The sequence below is a fragment of the Chlamydotis macqueenii genome, chromosome 5 (genome assembly GCF_036417535.1).
Source record: "Chlamydotis macqueenii isolate bChlMac1 chromosome 5, bChlMac1.mat, whole genome shotgun sequence".
NCBI lineage: Eukaryota > Metazoa > Chordata > Aves > Otidiformes > Otididae > Chlamydotis > Chlamydotis macqueenii.
The window spans coordinates 26,347,901-26,366,255 of NC_141560.1; the positions used below are offsets into that span (position 1 = coordinate 26,347,901).

At 51.2% G+C, this 18,355-nt stretch overlaps 1 protein-coding gene across 2 annotated transcripts in view; it reads left to right on the forward strand.

Annotated features, from left to right (window-relative positions):
• Positions 1 to 18,355, forward strand: part of LTBP2 (latent transforming growth factor beta binding protein 2) — a 73,776-nt gene that overhangs the window by 13,640 nt on the left and 41,781 nt on the right. For both annotated transcript variants that reach the window (XM_086748139.1, XM_086748140.1), the window contains exon 3: positions 985 to 1,228. In XM_086748139.1, coding sequence (XP_086604265.1) covers positions 985 to 1,228 — 244 coding nt within the window. The remainder of the gene's footprint in view (positions 1 to 984; positions 1,229 to 18,355) is intronic.

Genomic DNA, 18,355 nt, shown 5'->3' on the forward strand with positions numbered 1-18,355 from the left:
GGCAGACCTGGGGAAGGGGCCCTCAGCAGAAGTGGTGGCTGCATGTTTCAACCCGTCTGCAAGATTTCCACGTGGCTGGAGGTTAATGTCCACCTTGTGTTGTCCAACAAGGTTTCATTGCTATTTGGCCAGCTGTCCCTTTTATTCTTTGAGGGAGGACACTGTTTTCCAGTGCCTTTTCAATTACTCTTGCTCAGAATGACGAGCCCAGTCAGTCCTACCTGAGCAAGCTGTGGTTTCCTGGCTCTTTCTGGCTGGGCTATAAACACAATTTGGCATCTGTTGACTTGGGAAGTGTTAGGGTCCGGAGTATAATTAATAGCACTTTCCTCCCAGGGCGCAAACTGAAGCTGATGTGCTGTAATTAGGAACACACACAGGCTCTGAGGGTGATTTGGGCATGAAGTTAATGAACTGTAAGTCCCCGTAGCTGTGGAGGAATTTGAGCATAGTGACTCCAAAATCAGCTGCAGAGGGAGAGCTGGAATGCTCTGGACGAGGCAGCCGGGGGACCATGAAAATCAGACCCCAAAACAGACTAATGCAGGAAGGTAATGTGCAAACTACTCCCGAGAGGCTGTGATAGTGCATGGTCGTCTGTTGTCTTGTCTGGCAGTCGTTGCCTCTCCTTGCTCTGGGATTAGGTCCTGCTCCTGCTCGGAGAGCTACGGGCAGTGCTGGAGGCTGTATGCTCTCTGCAGACCATGTTTCTCATTTCTGAGCTTTCTGAAGTGAGTATTGCTGGAGAACAGATCTGCAGAGACCAGTGGGGAGAACTGGGAACAGAAACAAGTCTCTGATGGCAGTGGCATTGTGTTAGGGACCCACGGCAGCAGTAACACTGAGACTTTGAAGGCTACCTGCCTGCAGAGAAGAGTTGGGGCCGGCCCGGTTGTGCTGCCCCAGATGGGTGTCAGCACCATGGGGGCTGAGCACGCGTCTGGGAGCCCCGTATCCACTAACCACCTTTCTGTGTCTCCCCAGCTGTCTGTGACCCACCGTGCCAGAACAAGGGCTCCTGCAGCCGTCCCCAGGTCTGTACCTGTCGCTCAGGCTTCCAGGGCTCCCGGTGCGAAGAAGTAGTTCCCGAGCAGGAGTACCACCCGCCCAGTGCTGCTGCTGCCTTCCAGCCCCCCGCAAGCTCTCTCTGGAGGAGGACCAGCACGACAGGGCGGGATGCCTCCCAGCGAGGCGCTCAGGCACCCGTCCCACGGCACGTCCCGGCTGTGTAAGTCAAACCTGGTTCTCGGCAAGGATGCTTCCCCAAACCCACAGGCAGCTAACGCCACACTCGGTCAGGCCACAGCCTCTGCTTCGTGAGACTGGGCAGCTTGGCTCCTGGCGGAGGCTCCTGCCTGGGATGTGGGAGCTGACTGAAGGGGATCAGGCCCTGCTGTCCCTCCAAGGGACTTGGTTTGGCCCCAGCACTGTGTCATGGTCCCCAGGCACATGCAGGAATGGGACAGGCTAGTGATGGTCCCACGGTGAAGGAGGACTGTGAAGTGCAGCAGTTTGCCCTTGTCCAGTTGATGAGCAGCGTTAGCAGTAGCAACAGGATGGATGGAGGAGTGGGGGTTAAACCTCTTTCCCAGGAGGCTGTGTTTAGAGCAATATGTCCAGGTAGTATCATTGGGAAGGTACATAGAAATAACATGTACTGTTAAATGCCACTATGACCAAAGTGATGATACTCAGAGATGTCTCCCAGCAAACTCTAACCATTATTGAGCCATTTGTTCCATATTTCTGTGTCACCATGCCATGGTGTGGGTCATTTTGGTACCCAGGCAGACGCCTGTATGTTGGGTACGGAAGCAAAGATGCAGCTGTTGGAGCTAACAGAACTCCATGCAGGAGAGACTCTGTGAGGAGTGTGTTAAGCTCAGAATGACAACTGTAGCATCATCTGGTCCTTTTGGGTGAGGAAGAGCTTGCGGCTTCAGCCCACCTGCCTCAGGTCAGTGCTGAGGTGCTTTTGTACCCGAGCTGCAACTCCTCCACACTTTGTGGTTTGTGAAGTCCCCCTGGAGCTGTGAGTTTTCTGTTGAAGGAGGCAGTAAAGGTGGGAAAGGTGCTTTTCCATGACAAGCACCTCTGCAGTGCTGGCACCTCAGTGTGGAAGGAGAGGTGGGAATGGTGCCTGCTTACTATACAACAACCCACAAGATTGTTTTTTTAAAAAGTCACCTCTGCTTTTCTGTAAGAGTCCGTGGACACAGGAGCAAAGTGTTAGACTGCACCACCCCTAAAGGCCTGTGTTGTTTTTGCTGCTATTTACCCACTTGCTGGGGCAGAAAGAGTTGTTTTGTTGGTAGCCACCACACAGAGAATTTGCAAGTATCTTCCAGAAGTCCCTCAGTTGTAGTTAAGAAGACATTACAGCAAATTACAGGTGCCTAACCAAGAGGTAACTTCAGTTTCTCCTTTTCTTCTTTGAGCTGTTTTACTTTCTCTGTCAGCATCACTTAGAGCTGCCCAAGGAGGGGGCAGGTCAGCCTTTGGTTTTTTGTGTTTCTGGCAGATTTTAAGTTGCACTTAAAGTAGCTGTTGCCTTTCTGTCTCTTCTGAAGTAGAGGCAATGCGTGGTCTGGAGACATTTCTAGATGCTTACTCTCAGCCATCTAGAGTTTTGGAGGGGCTCAAATGACTGACAAGGAATTGACTGACACGAAGTAGTTCACTGAAGCTGGCACATCTTGGTGCCCAAATGAAAGACTATCTGATGGGAACCAAATTCAGGCAAAGCAGAGGTGATGCTGGCAGGGAGAGGTGGCCAAGCTCCTGTCATTGCTGCCCTGAGAGAGGCTCGGTGCCTGAGCGAGCACGCAGCCCTTGCACGTGCCTGCAATCCCGGTCATTGCTGACAAGTTTCCCCGCCGTGATGACCTCCTCCTACCCCTCCATGCCACCACTCTGTGCGCAAGGACTGGAGGGGAGGGAGAGCAGTGCCCTTGGAGATACAGCACCTGTTGAAGGCTTTCCCAGTAAGGAACATGACCTCAGGCTCTGCGCAGAGGACGAGGGGCTGTGCAGGCATCGGCAGAGCATTCCTGTCCAGACAGTCAGACACAGCGTCTAGCAATCGCTGAGCTGGGATTGCTGAATGCCCAGCTGCCTGACGTACCTTAAATCCTCTGGCGCTGTCCCAAGGAAATAGGACTCCATTAAGGACCATGCCATGCCTTTCCTCCTTCCCTCCCCGTGGAGGCTGTAGGATGTTGCCTTATCCCACGAGACTGGGCGGGAGTATTTGACGTTCATCCTTTGCAATGGCTGCAGGTAGGACCCCGGGACATGGCCACCACTGACTGCCTTCTGGAGCGATCCTGTGCTGTCCCTTTCCTGCTCGGGCAGTGCATATCAGCACTGTGCAGGCAGGTGCGGGACTGCCTACACCCTGGCATCGGTCCACATCAAAACACCTCACTTAAGTCCCTGGACAATTTCCCGTACAATTAAATTGCTTGGGTTTTGTCCGTGGACCATATAACATATGGCAGACAACTGGCATGACCTAGAAGTCTTGCTGCTGTTAGATGAGTTGTTGCCCAAATATTTTTGAGTGTCCCCTTCAGCCTGCCAACTTCTGGGCTAGCTGTGGAGCCTGTAAGAATGAGTGTCTGCACTCCCACCGCTTCCCTTGCACTGGTGCGGATGCTCGTCTGGCCTGCGGCTCAACACAGAACTAACACAGCAAAATTAAGGATAATTTTGTGCCAGTTCAGTGGGCTAAATTGACTTCCTGAAAGATTACATGAGGACCAGAACGACTGGACAGAATTACAAGGCTAGCGTTGTGGGGGAGGGAAGGGGTGGACTCCTCTTTTGATGGAAGCCACTTATTAGATTGGTCATTTTTCTCATGAAACCATGCTCTCAGACTTGTCTGAACTTGGAGCCTGCTTCTTGCAGTTACAACATCATCTATTTCTGTGCTACCACTAAAGTAATTTCTGTGCTTCTGTGTCAGGCTTTCTCCATACAATTCGGCTGTAGCAGCAAAAGCAAGAGGCATATTTGCCTTCACAGAACTAGGTAGATCTTGCTTGTATTTGCAATTATGAGGATCAGTTCTTAGGCACTGCAAAGTCAGGGTCACCTTCACTGGAGTTCAGTTCACTGTCAAGTCTGAGAGAAACAGCTTGGATTTTCCAGTCCTTGGTCATCTCCTGGGTAAGGATGGGCTGTGCTGGTGGGACACTGACTTCTTCTAGTGAGCCCACAACGCTCTCACAGCAGCTGACTTGCTTGTCTGATTTGTTGATAAGGAAGAGGTAGAAGAAGCTCTTGGGTTTTTCAGTTCACAGATGGACACAGGTAGTTCCAGGTCAGTGGTTGCGAGAAGACTATGAGATCCAGGACATATGACCAGTCCCCAACCTCCCTGCACATTTGCATTGCTAAGAAAGAGGAGCTGAGCAAGAGTGGGAGCTTACAGACCTCTAAGCCTCATCTTGCTGTGCCAAGAGAGGAAATCAATCCTCACATGAGTGAATTTGGTTTCTCCTTTATTTTATTTGTGTGTATATTGGCTTTGTTTGTGTTTGTTTGTGCAGAAGTAGCAATCAGAAGCTCTGAAGTCATGCACTAGAACAATGCTGTATTAGATGCTGTATAAGCATGCAACAAAACCCATGAATCCTCCCCAGAGACCTGCTTGCTAAGCAGAGATGGTGTTGATTTTGATTTCAGTATGTTCTTTAGAGAGAGTTAGGAGAGCAGCCTCCTAGGTTATTCAGAAACTGCTTAGACCAAAATATTCCCCATTTGCCTGAGTGGTGGGGCTGCTTTAAAATGATTTCTTATCCTCAGCTAGTTGGACTTGCTTCTTATGATCACTGCCACTTCACTGTGGAGAGTAGCCTGCTCTGGAAGTAGGAGGTCTTTGAGAGTCTGGAGAAACCTATAAAGTCTTGGTGAAAAGCATGGTGAGGCAGCTGCCTTTTTTTACAGCCCTGTTTCTGACAGATGTGCTCAGGCTCTCCAGAGTTCATGCCTGGAAGCAGAAGCAGCGATGCCTTCTGCGGCTTCCCTGCCAGAAGGGTCCAGGAAGCACAACTGTGACAGCAGGAGATAAGCTACTGTTGGTCTTCTGCCCCTCAGCCTTGGTGAGATGCAGCAGCTCCTTGACCAACAGGGTTTTACCAGTCACACACAACTGGTTGTGCTGGTTGGTTTGTATTTGCACCTGGCAACTGTGAATGTTAGTAGATGTGCCCGTGGGCATTCCCAACGCAGCTGTCATAGATCCATTTCTGAGCATGCTGGCACTCCCAGGAAGACAGGGATGTGGACGTCAGCCTGAGCGTTGTGCTGAGCACAGGTGTCAGTGCTGCCATGTTACAGGTAGCCATTGGTGCCTCTGTTTGGAGGGGTACCAGGGAAGAATCACTGCATCCTTGGCTTGCCGATATGGTGCACATTATCTCTGCTTCCTGGGAATAAAGAAGACAACATACTGAGCCTTATCTGAGCTCAGCACTTGCTCAGGGCAAGACGTGGCTAGAAGAAGGGCAGCTCTGGGCTTACTTTGCTGATACCAGAGCTGGTGGTGCTCAAGCTTTCATCCCTTAAAATACAGGCTGAGCAATGAGTACCACTTCCCAACTCCCTTCAGCAGGCTATGGCTCAGCAGAGGTTTACAGACGGGCATATGAGGGAGCCTGCGGGGACTTGTTAGCTGCTGCAGAAGCTGGGAGGCCCCCGGCGCTGTGCTGCTTGGATCAAGGAGCGCGCTGGAGAGCAAAATCCTGGGGGTGTTAGAGGCCCTCCCGGCATGGACTAGCTGCAAATCCTCCCTCTTCTTGATCTCAGCCTGAATCTCTGCCCGGAGAAGCAAAGCCCCGACGGATGCTTGTGCGGGTGGAGTTGCACCTCAGCCCAGAAGCCGAGCTAAATGGAAACAGCTTTGTTTTCCTAAGGATGAAGTATGAGCAGAATTCCTGTTTATTTAACAGAGAGTGGAAAGGGCTCGCGCCCTTGCCCCTCGCTGTCGGGATGGACGGCCAGCTGCCTCTGACTCCAGGCAGCGTGCGAGCAGGGTCCTGCCACTGCCACCCGAGAAGGTCCCTCCTGCGGGAGTGCTGGACATAAATCTGTAACCAGCATCTACACCAGGGAGCCAGCTGGGATGGGTGTGCTGGACGAGGGCTGCCTGGGAAGCAAGGCATCCTTCCTCTCCACAGAAAAGAAGAGATGACTGGGACCTGCAAAGCGTTTTCCCAGCAACCCAGGCAACAGAAAAGGACATAGCTGTGGTGTAAGGTGCTGAGACGCTGTGCAGACAGCTTAATGTGGCTAAGCTCTTGAGGGCAGGGAGCTTCCTCTGAGAGGGCTCTGTTTAGGCAAGACAGTTGCTGGGAGTTGCCTGGTGTTTTCAGAGTGGAAAAGGAAGAACACTGAGTTGTGACATGCCCGCTCCACTGACTCCTGATCTCACAGCCTCCTCTCCAGCATCCCAGAGAAGACATCTCCTCCCTTCCTGACAGGAGGAAGGGCTGTATGCAACCCCTGAGGAGCTGTGGCAAGCACTCTTGGCTTGGGGACACCGGGAACCTGATGCCAGCAGGGCAGCTCTGCCAAAATCTCTATTCTCTCTCCTGGAAGCGAAGAATGAGAATAGCAGAGAGCAAACAGAAGGCATGATCTTGGGTGTGTGGCAGAGGTTGCTGGATGGAGAAAGTATATTTCTCCCCATTTGAAAATTGCCTGAAACCAACACCTGTTCTGGTGGCAGTAAAAAGTCTAGCATGGTCCCTTGCGGAGGAGAGCGGAGCTCGTGGGTGAATGTAAAGCTCTCCACTGTAGGGTGTTGTCATAGTTCAGTCCCGATCGGGACCAGACTACGCAGTCTCTCTTTCACTCCCCCCGCCCTCCGAGAGAATAGGGGGAGATAATATAAAGAAAAATGGCTCGAGGTTTGAGGTAAGGACAGGGAGAAAATCCTTAAAGCTACCGTTACGGGCAAAATAGGCTCGACTTGGTGAAAACTATTCATTTATTACTAAAAATAGCAGGATAATGAGACAGAGAACAAGATAACCTCCTCCACCCCTCCCTCTTCCCGGGCTTAACATTATCTCTACTACCTTCCCCTCCCTGAGCGGCACAGGGGGGAAGAGGGAATGGGGGTTGCAGTCAGTTCATCACACGTTGTTTTACGCCGCTGCTTCATTGTCGGGGGAAGAACTCCTGACATTCCTCCCCTGCTCCATTGTGGGGTCCCTCCCACGGGCCACAGTCCTTTGTGAAACTGCTCTGGCGTGGGTCATCTCTTCCACGGAGTGCAGTCTCTCCAAAACGGCTGTCCCAGTGGGCCCTCCACGGGCCACAGCCACCTTCAGGCATCCACCTCCCCCAGTACGGGGTCCTTCATGGGCTCCAAGTGGATCTCTGCTCCTCCGTGGACCTCCATGGGCTGCAGGGGGACAACCTGCTCCACCATGGTCGTCACCACAGGCTGCAGGCGAATCTTGGCCAGGAGCTGCATTATTCCTCCTCCTCCTTCTAAACTGACCTTGGTGTCTGCAGCCGTTCCTCTCCCAAGAAAAGTTCTTCACAACAGGCTGGCAGACGCCTCTCAGAATCTCTCCACATCATCCATCTCATCTCCTCTCCACTTCTTGCAGCCGGGCTGGGCCGAGTTGGGCCCAGTCGGCCGCCTGGCAAGAGGCCAGAGGGTGAGGCCTGCAAGGCCCATGAGGCCTGCGCATCCCCCTCTGCGCCTCTGCCCCTGCTCAGCTTCTTCACATGTTCTCTTTTTTTTTTCTGTTTTCCCCTTAAATACGTTATCGCAGAGGCATTATCATGGAACATTCTGCTACCAATCGGCTCGGCCTTGGCCAGCAGCGGGTCCACCCTAGGCCCAGCCGAGTCCACTGAACAAAGGGGAGCAACTTCTAGCAGTTTCCTACAGAAGCTGCCACCTTAGGCCCCCCCTCACTAAACAAAACCACAACAGGTGTCTGCTTGAAACATGACATTAGGAACTGTGGCTTGGCAAAATCAGCTTGATTAGCTTGTTGTCATTGAAGACTAGTTGGTAAAATAAAAGTTCATTGCAAGATCACTTGCTTTTTAAAGATGCTACTCCAAATAGAGACAGATTTGTTTTAATTGCTAAAGCAGGATCTGGAACCTCCTGTCTTGCCAGCTGTGAACTTGCCACGTTTATGAGGAAAAGGGGAGCTTTCCTACTGCCTTACTTGGGCTGCTGCTAAGTGCCTGGGACTGTTTGTCCATGATAGGTACAGTACTAGGAAGAGGTCTGTACTAGCTGCACGCCTACTGATCACACCTCCTGGTCTTCTGCTCACTTATGACTGTCACTCACTTTTCGTTTACAATTTATTAATACCCAAATAGTGGAGAAAAGAAAAGCTTACCCTGGCTGAGAAGCCACGCTGTGTAAGTCCATTCCCATGGCATGGGCTGTGGCAGGTTTCCTACTTTGCTTGGGATGGGACCAGCCCAGGAGATCCATAGCATGTGATGTTGAATTCCTGGGGTAAAACACTGGTGCCAACCTTGCCTTCTGCCACTGCAGCATTTTTATGCATATTTTCCCATTGCAGATAACCCCTAATTGCCTCTTTTTTAAGGTGCTTCCCTTTGGCAATATAGTTTTCACAAGGTGGCCAAACATTTACGTTCCTTGATCCAGAGCCAACTTCAGTAGACATCTGAGACCTTGTTAAAAAATTGAAACTAAAAAGCCAGTGCCAGTCCGTGTGAGAACATGTGAAAAGAGATTCCACTCGGAGCAATGAGATCTCCATAAGCTCCAGATATCGGCCCCTCTCCTGCATTGACATAGTTGAAAGCCCTTGGCAAGCTGGCTGGGAAGCCTAAAGGAAAAACTCAAGCTGCCCAAGAGGAGTGTAAATGTCATTTTTCTTACATAAAAATACTTCTGTTTTTAAATTACATGATATACCTTCTCTAGCCTGGCACCGGATACAATTGCTCTACTTTCTAGTGTTTTAAAGCTGTCAGCACCATGCTGGTTTATGTGCTTTATGTATTTACTTTCTAGGAGATTGCACATGGCTTCAGAACAGCAGAAGGATAGCTGGCTTTTTGGGCTGCTTTTAAACTCCAAATATGGTCTTTACATTAGGCCTGGTTCTTTTGCACCTCCCTGGGAGCCATTCTTATAGCTTAATTCAGCCTGTAGGCTTTGGGAGAAAACGTTCAGATGCACTTTTCCTTCTAACTGAAAGACAAATGCTGCTACTGTCGGCTTAGTCTGAGACTACAGGCAGAGAGCAGAGTGCAGGGCAAATGCATTGTACATGTGGTAGGTGAGGTAGTACAGAAAATCCAGTTTATAGCCTATTTTATATACTATACATATATCATTTGGGACATTTATGACAATACAATTTATATAGCAGTTGCATAAAAAAGAAAGATGTTAGAAGAGCGCTAAGGCCACATCATCAAACGCTGGAGAGTTTTTCCCTAATGCCTGAATTAGTGTTGTCATCCAGCTTGCTTTCAGCTCCCTTGTGCATATGGATTATGCTGCAGTTTCTCATACCTTATCATCTGCTGCTTTATTTGGTTTAATCTGATATTTAAGCAAAATCAAAGCTGTTCTCTTTGGTTTCGACGATTTTCCATAAATCACCAAGTGCTGGCAGGACACAAGGGATGAATTGAAGCTGATTTGGGACAAGGAGCAGTTAAAATGGAGGTGTAGAGGTCTCCATATAAAATCTGCTTATTCCCCTCCCGTTTTTTCAGAAGCACCCTGAGAAGTGCTGCCCTGAGTGCCTGGTGCTGGGTGCAATTGGTACCAAGCTCTCCACACGAACCCATTTTTGTCTCACTTGCGTGGAGGTTCTATTCAGGGACATGCAGAAACTAAACATATAGGCAGGAACTAAGAAAAGATTCAGAGTGGAAAAATATTGTCTGTTACAACCAAAGGAAAAAAAAATCCTCCACGGGAGGAAGAAATCTGGAAGAAGGAGAGACTGAGATTTTGCAGAGTAGGAGTGAACAGAAAATTAGGCAGCAGAAAGTAATGCAGTGTGGCTGCATATGAGAGACGGGCTGTGCTTACGACTTTGGAGGCAAGAGACCCGAGTCGCATGGACTTTTTTCTTGTGCACCCTAGGGTCCTGCACTGAGTCAGGGTATTCTTTATTGCCAGAAAAGATCTTGACAAATTGGAAGGAATTCAGAGAACTATAAGAGGAGGGAGGGAGGGAGGGAGCTGAGGGGAATGGTTACCAGACCCACATCTGCAAAACCGAGCCAAATGCTGGCCTTGGAGGATGAGGAGCATACTCAGAGGCTGAGGCTATCTGGAGGAGGCAGACAGGGTGTATTAGGTTGCCTGTAGCCTTGGCAGGTTGGCCGTGCTAATTTTTCAGCTACGAGGCTTTCTATAACAGCAAAGTGCCAAACTCTTCCAGGGATGTAATGACCACTTGATAATGACACTGGAGCTCTGCCTCCTCCATTGCTTTGGAGCTGCTTTGCTGAGGAGCTGGAGTCCAGGCGCTGCCAAGGTGGGCACAGCCCTTCTGCCTGCTCAAGCCCTTCCAACCAGGGATGCCCTGAAAGCTGCCCTTCCCTGCAGGATATCCTTGGTGTGGATATTGAAGGCCACGTGGGAGAGGTGTGAGAGCAGATTTATGGTCATGGTGCCCCTGGAAGCACTGGCTTTGCCACCAGGCATCATGCAATGTGGCCAGGAGTATTCCTGGTCCCCAGCCAGGCTCTAGTCTTCTGGCTACTGAGCAAGTGGAGGGACAGAGCCAGTGCAGAACAGTACAGAATAAAATCACTGGGATGCTCGTTCCCCAATCCCTGGCAGGGCTGAGACTTTGAGAGCAGGCAGCAGTGTCACATCCCAACACAGCTCTTATGGGTGGCATGCTGCAGGTGAGGGAATCCTATATGTAGTATGGGATGGAGAGATGTGAGGACACCTAACTACATTGAGCTAATAGATCCAAAGGCCAGGTGTGCTGCAGGTGTTCAACCATTGTTTTAGACTACAATATGTCTTAGATCCACTTAGTGTTCTCAGGATGAGTGGGAGAGTTCCCAGCACCTCCTGCTGTAGATAAAAAGCCTCCCCTTCTTCAGATGAGAGGACTACACAGATCTCTCCACCCTCTCATGGCTTTTGTGTTTGTGTGCAGCAATAAGCTCTTCACCCTACTCACACACCTGGGGTGACAAAGGCTTTGCCTGCCCTCTCTGTGTCCCGTGTAAAGTGAGGGGCAGGCAGCTGGCTGCCCCCACTCCTCGAGGTGCGTGTGGGCAGGAGGATGAATAGGCTGAAGTGTTTATTCAGGGCTTTGAAGTTGGCAGCCTGGTGGAGGGGGTGAGTGTTGCTAGTCAACGAGATGGAAATGAAACTCAAGAGTGCTTGTTTTCTCCCTGCTATACTGGGGAAACAAGTGACCTCCCCGCAGCCAGCGGTGAGTTTTTCTCCAGCGAACCCCTCTGCAGCAGGTTTCATCAGATGAGTCCAGGTCCTCAGCTCACAGCTGTTGTGTCTTGTGGAGACAGTGCCCATTGGGCTGGAGATCTCAGTGTGCTTGTGGACACAAGGGCAGGTTGAGATGTTGTCCTCTTCTTTTGTATGCCTCTGCCCTAAATACAGGCCCTTCCCCTGCTAGGCAGGACCCTACTGCTCTCTCTGTTGGGGGACACAGGCAGGAGGAGAGGGGCAGTGGAGGCACTGCTGTGGCCAGTGATGGTGGCTGAAGCCTCTGTGGGGTGGTCACCTTGCACGGCAGACAACCCAGCTCCCCAGCCGTCTTACACCTGGTTTTGTAATGACACAAAAGCTGTGGCCATGGGATGATGTCTGCAGTAAGATGGTGGCACTGATGGAGACCATAGTGTGACAGCAGCTGTTAGGGCACTTCTGGATGGGTCTTTTCTCACCAAGGTGTGAGAGTGGCTGTGTGACTGTGTCTGGCAGCAGTGCCGTGCCCATTGATCGCACTGCTGAACACCAGCGCTTGCATGCAGGCAGTGGAGCCAACTGGAGCAGCTTTCTCATCACTTCAGCCTGAAGGATGGTGCATCCAAGCTGGGGAGAAGAGGGCTGCACAGCCACCCATCTCACCTGCCACTCACCGCAGATGCCACAGGCCAGCCAGGGCAGCTCTGCCAGAGGGGTGGTAGCTTGCCTGGGCTCCCTTTCCCTCTAAATCCCTGTTTTAGCCTATGGAGTGTGCAAAGTTTGGCCCAGATGTGGCATTTGTAATCGAGTAGCCTGGCCTACTTCCTCTGCTGGTTCCGCTTGAAGCTCAGAGCGGTTGCAGGCTGCGTTTTGATTTTTCTGGAAGGCATTGTCCCACGCTTCAGCTCTGGAGACAGTCAGATAGCAAACAGCTCTTCATCACGCTTGGCATTTGGAAGTCATGGTTTGGCCACTTTATGGGTCAGCACTAAGGTCTGATGGATCTGACCAGGAGCATGATCTGCCGCTACTGGTGACGGCCCGGTGCCGTGCCCTCGCGCAGGGCACGCGTCTGCAGCCTCGCTGGGCTGGGCAGGTGCTGTTCCCATGCTTGGAGAGCTGGACTGCTTCCAGGGAGTCAGTTGCTCACTCCCTAATACGCAAGAGCAAAGAAGAGCACTCGCAGAGTGGCAGGTGGCACGTGTGGCAAGGGAAGGGCATTTAATGTCAGCAGAGAGCTGTGAGGAGATGTGTGAGCAATTGCTTTGGCTAAGGAGCAAATTAGACCCCTAGAGCCTGGTTAAAGAGAACCTGTTTGCCGTCTTTGTGCTCATAGAGGTTCACTTATGCTGTGCCTGGCAACTCCTGAGCAGATAAAAACAACATTCACAGCCCATCTGCTTCTCCTGGTTTGTTCTCATGCACTGCATGGCGGGCTGGCAGCCAGCTTGGGTGGCCCTACAGCACCGGCACTACTTTGAGGGCCAGAAGGAAGGAAGATGCCAGGGTGGTGGAGGGACTGAGCTTGGTGGCATGGGGCAGACACCTGGTGCCTTCGTTGTCCCATGGACTTGCACATCTGTTGCTGTGGTTTGTAGTGAGAGATCCAGAGAAATCTCGGCCAGCCACTGGTGGATATGTCAAGCGGAGCAGGGATCTGGAGTTACCACTGCAAGATGGCATAGGAGAGAGCCCAAAATAAGAGCCATGTGGACTCTGTGACAGCCCCCTGCTAGCTGTGGTGACAGATAATGGTGGCATCAGGCTGCTGGAATGACATGACTCCTGGGTATGGGCCAGCGGCGTTAAGCTTGGATGTGGAGTGGGGAGCCTGACCCTCATTCCTGCCTGTGCAGTCTGGCTTTAGCAGTGCTTTTTGTGCCCAAGGCAAAGGGTGTTGTCAGTGGCACCTCTGTCTACCAGAACTCTTGAGGTCTTGCAGGGGAGGGAGGATTTGGATGCCTCCCTTCCTGCTTGCCCGGTGACCTGGCTGTGTGTGAGCTGTGCCTGTGGCACTACAAGGTGGCAGGGAAACATGCGAGAGGAAACCTCGGAAGCTGAGATCCATTGTGGTAAGCAATAGGGTTGCCACTCACCTTGATGCCCCTGTGGTGGTCCAGGTCCTTGTGCCTGGTGTGACATCTGACATGAGATCTGGCAGCAAGTGACTGTGAATTGGGTACGAAGGCACGTGGATGGTCATTCCTGTGGCCTTCATGGTACACAGATCCTGCTTGGCTCAGCTGGGGAGGTCTCCTGCCTGGGAGGCAGGTGGTGGCTACTTCTCCTGGCCAGGAGAACTTCCCTTGCCTTCCACCAAACCCTGGGGAGCAGGGGGCTTTGGGCTTCGACGTCTTCCTGACTTGCTTGGGGGCTACCAGGGCTGAAGGCAGCCACAGAAGGGACAATGGGAAGCCTGAAGCGGGCAGGTTTCAGAGCTAATTCTGCTGCTCATGGGGATAATAAACTGAGCTAGGATTTATGGATGTAATGTGGGTGGGCTTGAAGTCAGGTGCCTTGTATGGTGTGGTTTCCCCCCTCCTTCCTGAGTCCTAACAGAGCTGTCTTCCTTGTCAGCATGCTTGTGAGCTAATTGATAATAAACTTGAGTGCTCTCTAAGCAATGCCTCCCCTGTGCTCCGGGGCCCAGAGCCTGAGCCCTGAATCCTGTCTGCCTGCTGAGGAACCTGTTCGGAGTCCAAGAAAGGGGAAGTTTCTGGTCTGCGGTCAATTTGCTGCTTTCCAAGGCTGGCTGCTTCTCTCTCCCTCTGTAGACAGACACTGGTGTTGAGGCTGCCCATTCTTCTGCGATGCTTTAGTGGAAAATCGGCAACTGCTGAGCATTACAAAGGGGGAAGTGAATCACCAATTTTGGTCCCCGTGGCCCCAAGCGGGGAGGGCATCTAGCCAAAGGGACAGGCGGACGGACAAGACAGACACCGAGTATATTGTTCGGCGTTTAAAAACCCGGGGAGAACCCGCCTGTTGTCCTGGCAGGTTATCAGGGGCTGAGCATGACTCAGCCTCCGTCCTGGCTGAGCCTTCTTGCCTTGGAGCCATGTGTGCAGGCTGCGGGCTGGAGGAGCTGGGGTGGACTTACCCATGCTGTGGCGGCTCCCCTCCCTGGGACCCTGCTCCCAGCCCCGCGGGCAGCATGCTGCCTCTCCAGGGGCTGGAGGCAGCAGTCGTGTCCCAGGCAGCAGGCTGGTTTTAACTGGAGAGATGGAACTTGTTGAGCTTGGACCCTGGGATGGGAGTTCCTGGACTTTGGGAAGGTGATTGCTTCTCTGAGGGTCTCTTACCTTCAGATTTGTTTTGGCCAGTGCCGTCCCACTCTGTTGTTGACCTCCTAGGAATTGATCCTTAAGTCTCTATGGTCTCAATCGTCTCTTCCTGATGCTTAGCAGGGTACAGATTCATTTCCAGCTGGAAGAGTGACTTTCCAATCCTCATCTGGCCAGCCCTTGCCTTGTCTGGGGTTAGCACCTCTCCCTGCTGACCGCACTGTCCAGGATTTACTCTCTCCACAGTGCCTTGGGCCATCCACCCTGCTATGGTCAGTCAGGCTTTGGCTGGGGAGAGGGCAGGGCAGACTGAGTGAAAAACCACTAATACTCCTGTGGCACTTGGCTCTGCATTTCCTTTACGCAAACACAAAAAAAACCCCACCATTTCCCCGCTCGCTAGCGATCTGGCCAAAGTCAACAGTTGGATGAAGAGTGGCCGATAGAAGCTAAATCCAGGAAAGACTGAGGTGTTGCTGCTGGGGAGAGGGAAGTGCTTTGAAGAGCTTGCCACCTTTGCCTCTAGCCCCAAGGAGGATGCCTGGCCTTAGGTCACTGAGAGAAGCCACAGCTGTGTACCCACCTGCACTCGCTGCGGCTTTTGGTTACCAGAGAACCATGATCATTAAAAGCGATCGGGGATTTCAAAAATGCTTTCTACATACAGTGGGTTAGAAAAAACAGTATTGCTTTCTGGACCTCGTGATCTCAGTAGTTTAGACTTGGTTATTGTGATTCTGTGTACCCAGTCTTGCAATTGCAGGCTTTAAAAAAACCCTGTGCTTGATTCAGGAAACAGCACTCCTCACGTTAATCTGTGTGGCTGCCGGGAGCCTGCCAGCTCGGTCTTCTGCTCTCTGTCCTCAGTGGGGTGAGAGATAGCATTCACCTCCTCTGGGCAGGGACCAGGCACCTTGCAGGTTCATCTGCTGACTCCGCAGTGCCATAATATCTCCGCATATCCCCTTATCTGGGGAGTACAACATTTTTGTACCTTCTCTAACCTGCTGTCTCTAAAGTAAAAACAAAGCAAAGCGTAACTGGTAACAAAACCTATTTAAAATAAAGCGTTTATACACAGACAAAGGTTCAGCAGTAGGTGTGCAGTTCCCTTGCTGAATGTCATAGCAGTGTCATTTGGATCCTACAGGGATGTGTAGCACTGGAATGTTAGGGACCAGGTCTCCCTTGGTTCTCCGGACCTCTGGCATGTGTCCTCCGGGGCTTATGGGGAGTTCAGGTCCTTGACCTGCACCTCAGACAGAAGAGGGTAGCTACAAGTACTTCATGGATAGTTTTGAACTGTTGTAGATGTAGGTCACTCTGTCTGCACAGCTCACTCCTATCTCAAGTATCTTTTGATTGGCACCTAATACCTGTGGAGTGAAACTTCCCATGTGCTGGTGACTGAGGTCTCTCAGCCAGTGACCTTTCCACCGTCAGCCTGGTAGAGATCAGCAGAAGCACACACATCCACGCTCTTGGAAGGAGAACACCTTCCCTCCTTGACCTGTGTTTCCTCTGGACCGCTGCTGCTGTTAGCCAGCCACTGCAGAGATGGGCGCCCCACGACATCCCAGAAGGAGAGATGCCCTAGGAGTCTGCACACTGTTTCTGCCCCACGGGCTGTGCCTGACACAGAGAAAGCTGTCAGCAGCTCTGACAGATGAAGAGCAGGGAAACCAGCTGCTTGGCAGGCGGTCGCCTATAAAGGAAGAGACCACTGCCTCTTTGCAGAGATCTGTGCTGGCCGTGTGCCTGGCTGGAAGAGTGGAAGTGAGTAATACTGCATGGAGGGAGGCTGTACAACTGAATGAATGTGAAGCCCTGGGACTTTAAATGTCACAGAACGAAGTCCTTGAGGCCTCAGCCTCCTTTGCCTCTTCAGTGCCTCTTCCCTGAGCAGGTGGAAGCATGTAAAGTGGTAGCACAAGCTGTCCCCTCTGCTGTTCTGGAGCTGCCCCATCTATTTTCCATCCTTGCCCTTACCCTTAGGACAGCCACACCAGGGAGGGAGCTTATGGCAATGCAGATGCCTGGGAAGCGGACAATCTCTGGCCATATGTATTAAGATCCACCAGATGGTTAGGGGTTGCTAATGCCTTCTGGCCAGATCTATACTGGTGTGGTGAGCTCTGGTCCATTCCCTGAGACCCTTCAAGCAAGCCAGTACCTATCTGCCCAGCTTGGACTGACTCTGAAGGTTTGGAGGGGAGAAGCTGGGTTTTGTATTCCCTGACCATGAGCCAGCTGCTTGGCGTGACTTTGGGATGGATTGTGACTGACAGACTGAGATGGAAAGACGCCCTTTGCCATTGATTTCTGTGGCCTGGGGTAGGATGGTGTTACTCAACTTAGTCTACAAATCCCAGAGCTCATCTGCCTAGAATAGAACCAAATAAACAAATTAATTCAAAGCAAATCTGCCTCCCCGCGCTGTGACACACACTAGAATGCTTTGCCAACAGAATCCCAGTAGGATGGCTTTTCCTTAAGTGTTGCAAGCAATGGAGTAATGTTCCTCCTCTGTTTTTCCTTTGTGAAGTTGGCACTGCCCCTTGCAATAAGTGCATATAATACACTTTTCTTTGCAACTGAAACCCTACTGATTATTTTATTTAAAGTCCTTCATATGTTGTTTTTTTGGTTTTTGGTTTGTTTTTTTTTTTCATAAAATCTGACGATCCTGAGAGTTATAGGAGTTGTCCATAAAGCCAAGGGGTGGAATTCCTTCAGGCAGGCAATGGGTAGTGCCCAGACAAGACCTGCTGCTTTTACATAGCATGCTCCCTTCCTCAAGGATAGATATGATGTGAGTATTTTCAAGCACAAGAGCTGATATTTCCCTGTCTTGTGCCACCAGTCACCTTCACCTAGCGACTCTTCAAAACTCAGGGCTGAAATTGCTCTCAAGTGACCAGCACTAGGAGAGTGAGTGTTGCTGGGCTGGGGAACTCTCACCTCTTTTCCTTGGGGTGCTTCCATCTGTGCAGTAAAAGACCTTGCAACCCCAGCCACGTCCAGCCATAGGATTATGCTTGGGGTCTCTGACCAGAGATCAGAGAACAAATGTGCCTGAGCGTCCAGGGCCTGGTAGCTCTCACCTAGCCTCCCTAGAGCTCCATACTGCTTTTCCTTTGTCACTGACAAAACCAGCAGCAGCACACCAGGTAGCAAAGCAGTAGGTAAAAGGCACCAGAAGTTCCTTTGCTGGCAGCAGGGCTGGATTAGTAGTTCAGAAATGTGTAGGCAGGTCATGCCTGGCCTCCATCGCCATCTGGGCTAGGCGGTACTCTGCAGAGTCTCAGGAGAGCTTCTGAAAGAGGCTGGTAGGGACTGAGGTAGGACTGAAATAAAGCTCACTTCTCTGCAATTATTCTGGTTAACCTCCTGATTATTGAAAAACAAGCACTGTTTGCTGTCCTCATCTCAGTTTAGGTCTTGAGTTTAACAAGACAACAAATATTTTTATCAGCATGCGATAATTTCATTATCCATCTGTGCTCTTTGACCAGTCCCACTTGCTCTGTCTTCATCCCTGAAGGAACTGTGACCAGATTCCTCTCCAAACAGTGTATGAACCTTCAGCCTGCAAAGCTTGGTTCTGCCCAGTAGCATGGATTACCTGAGCTGCTTC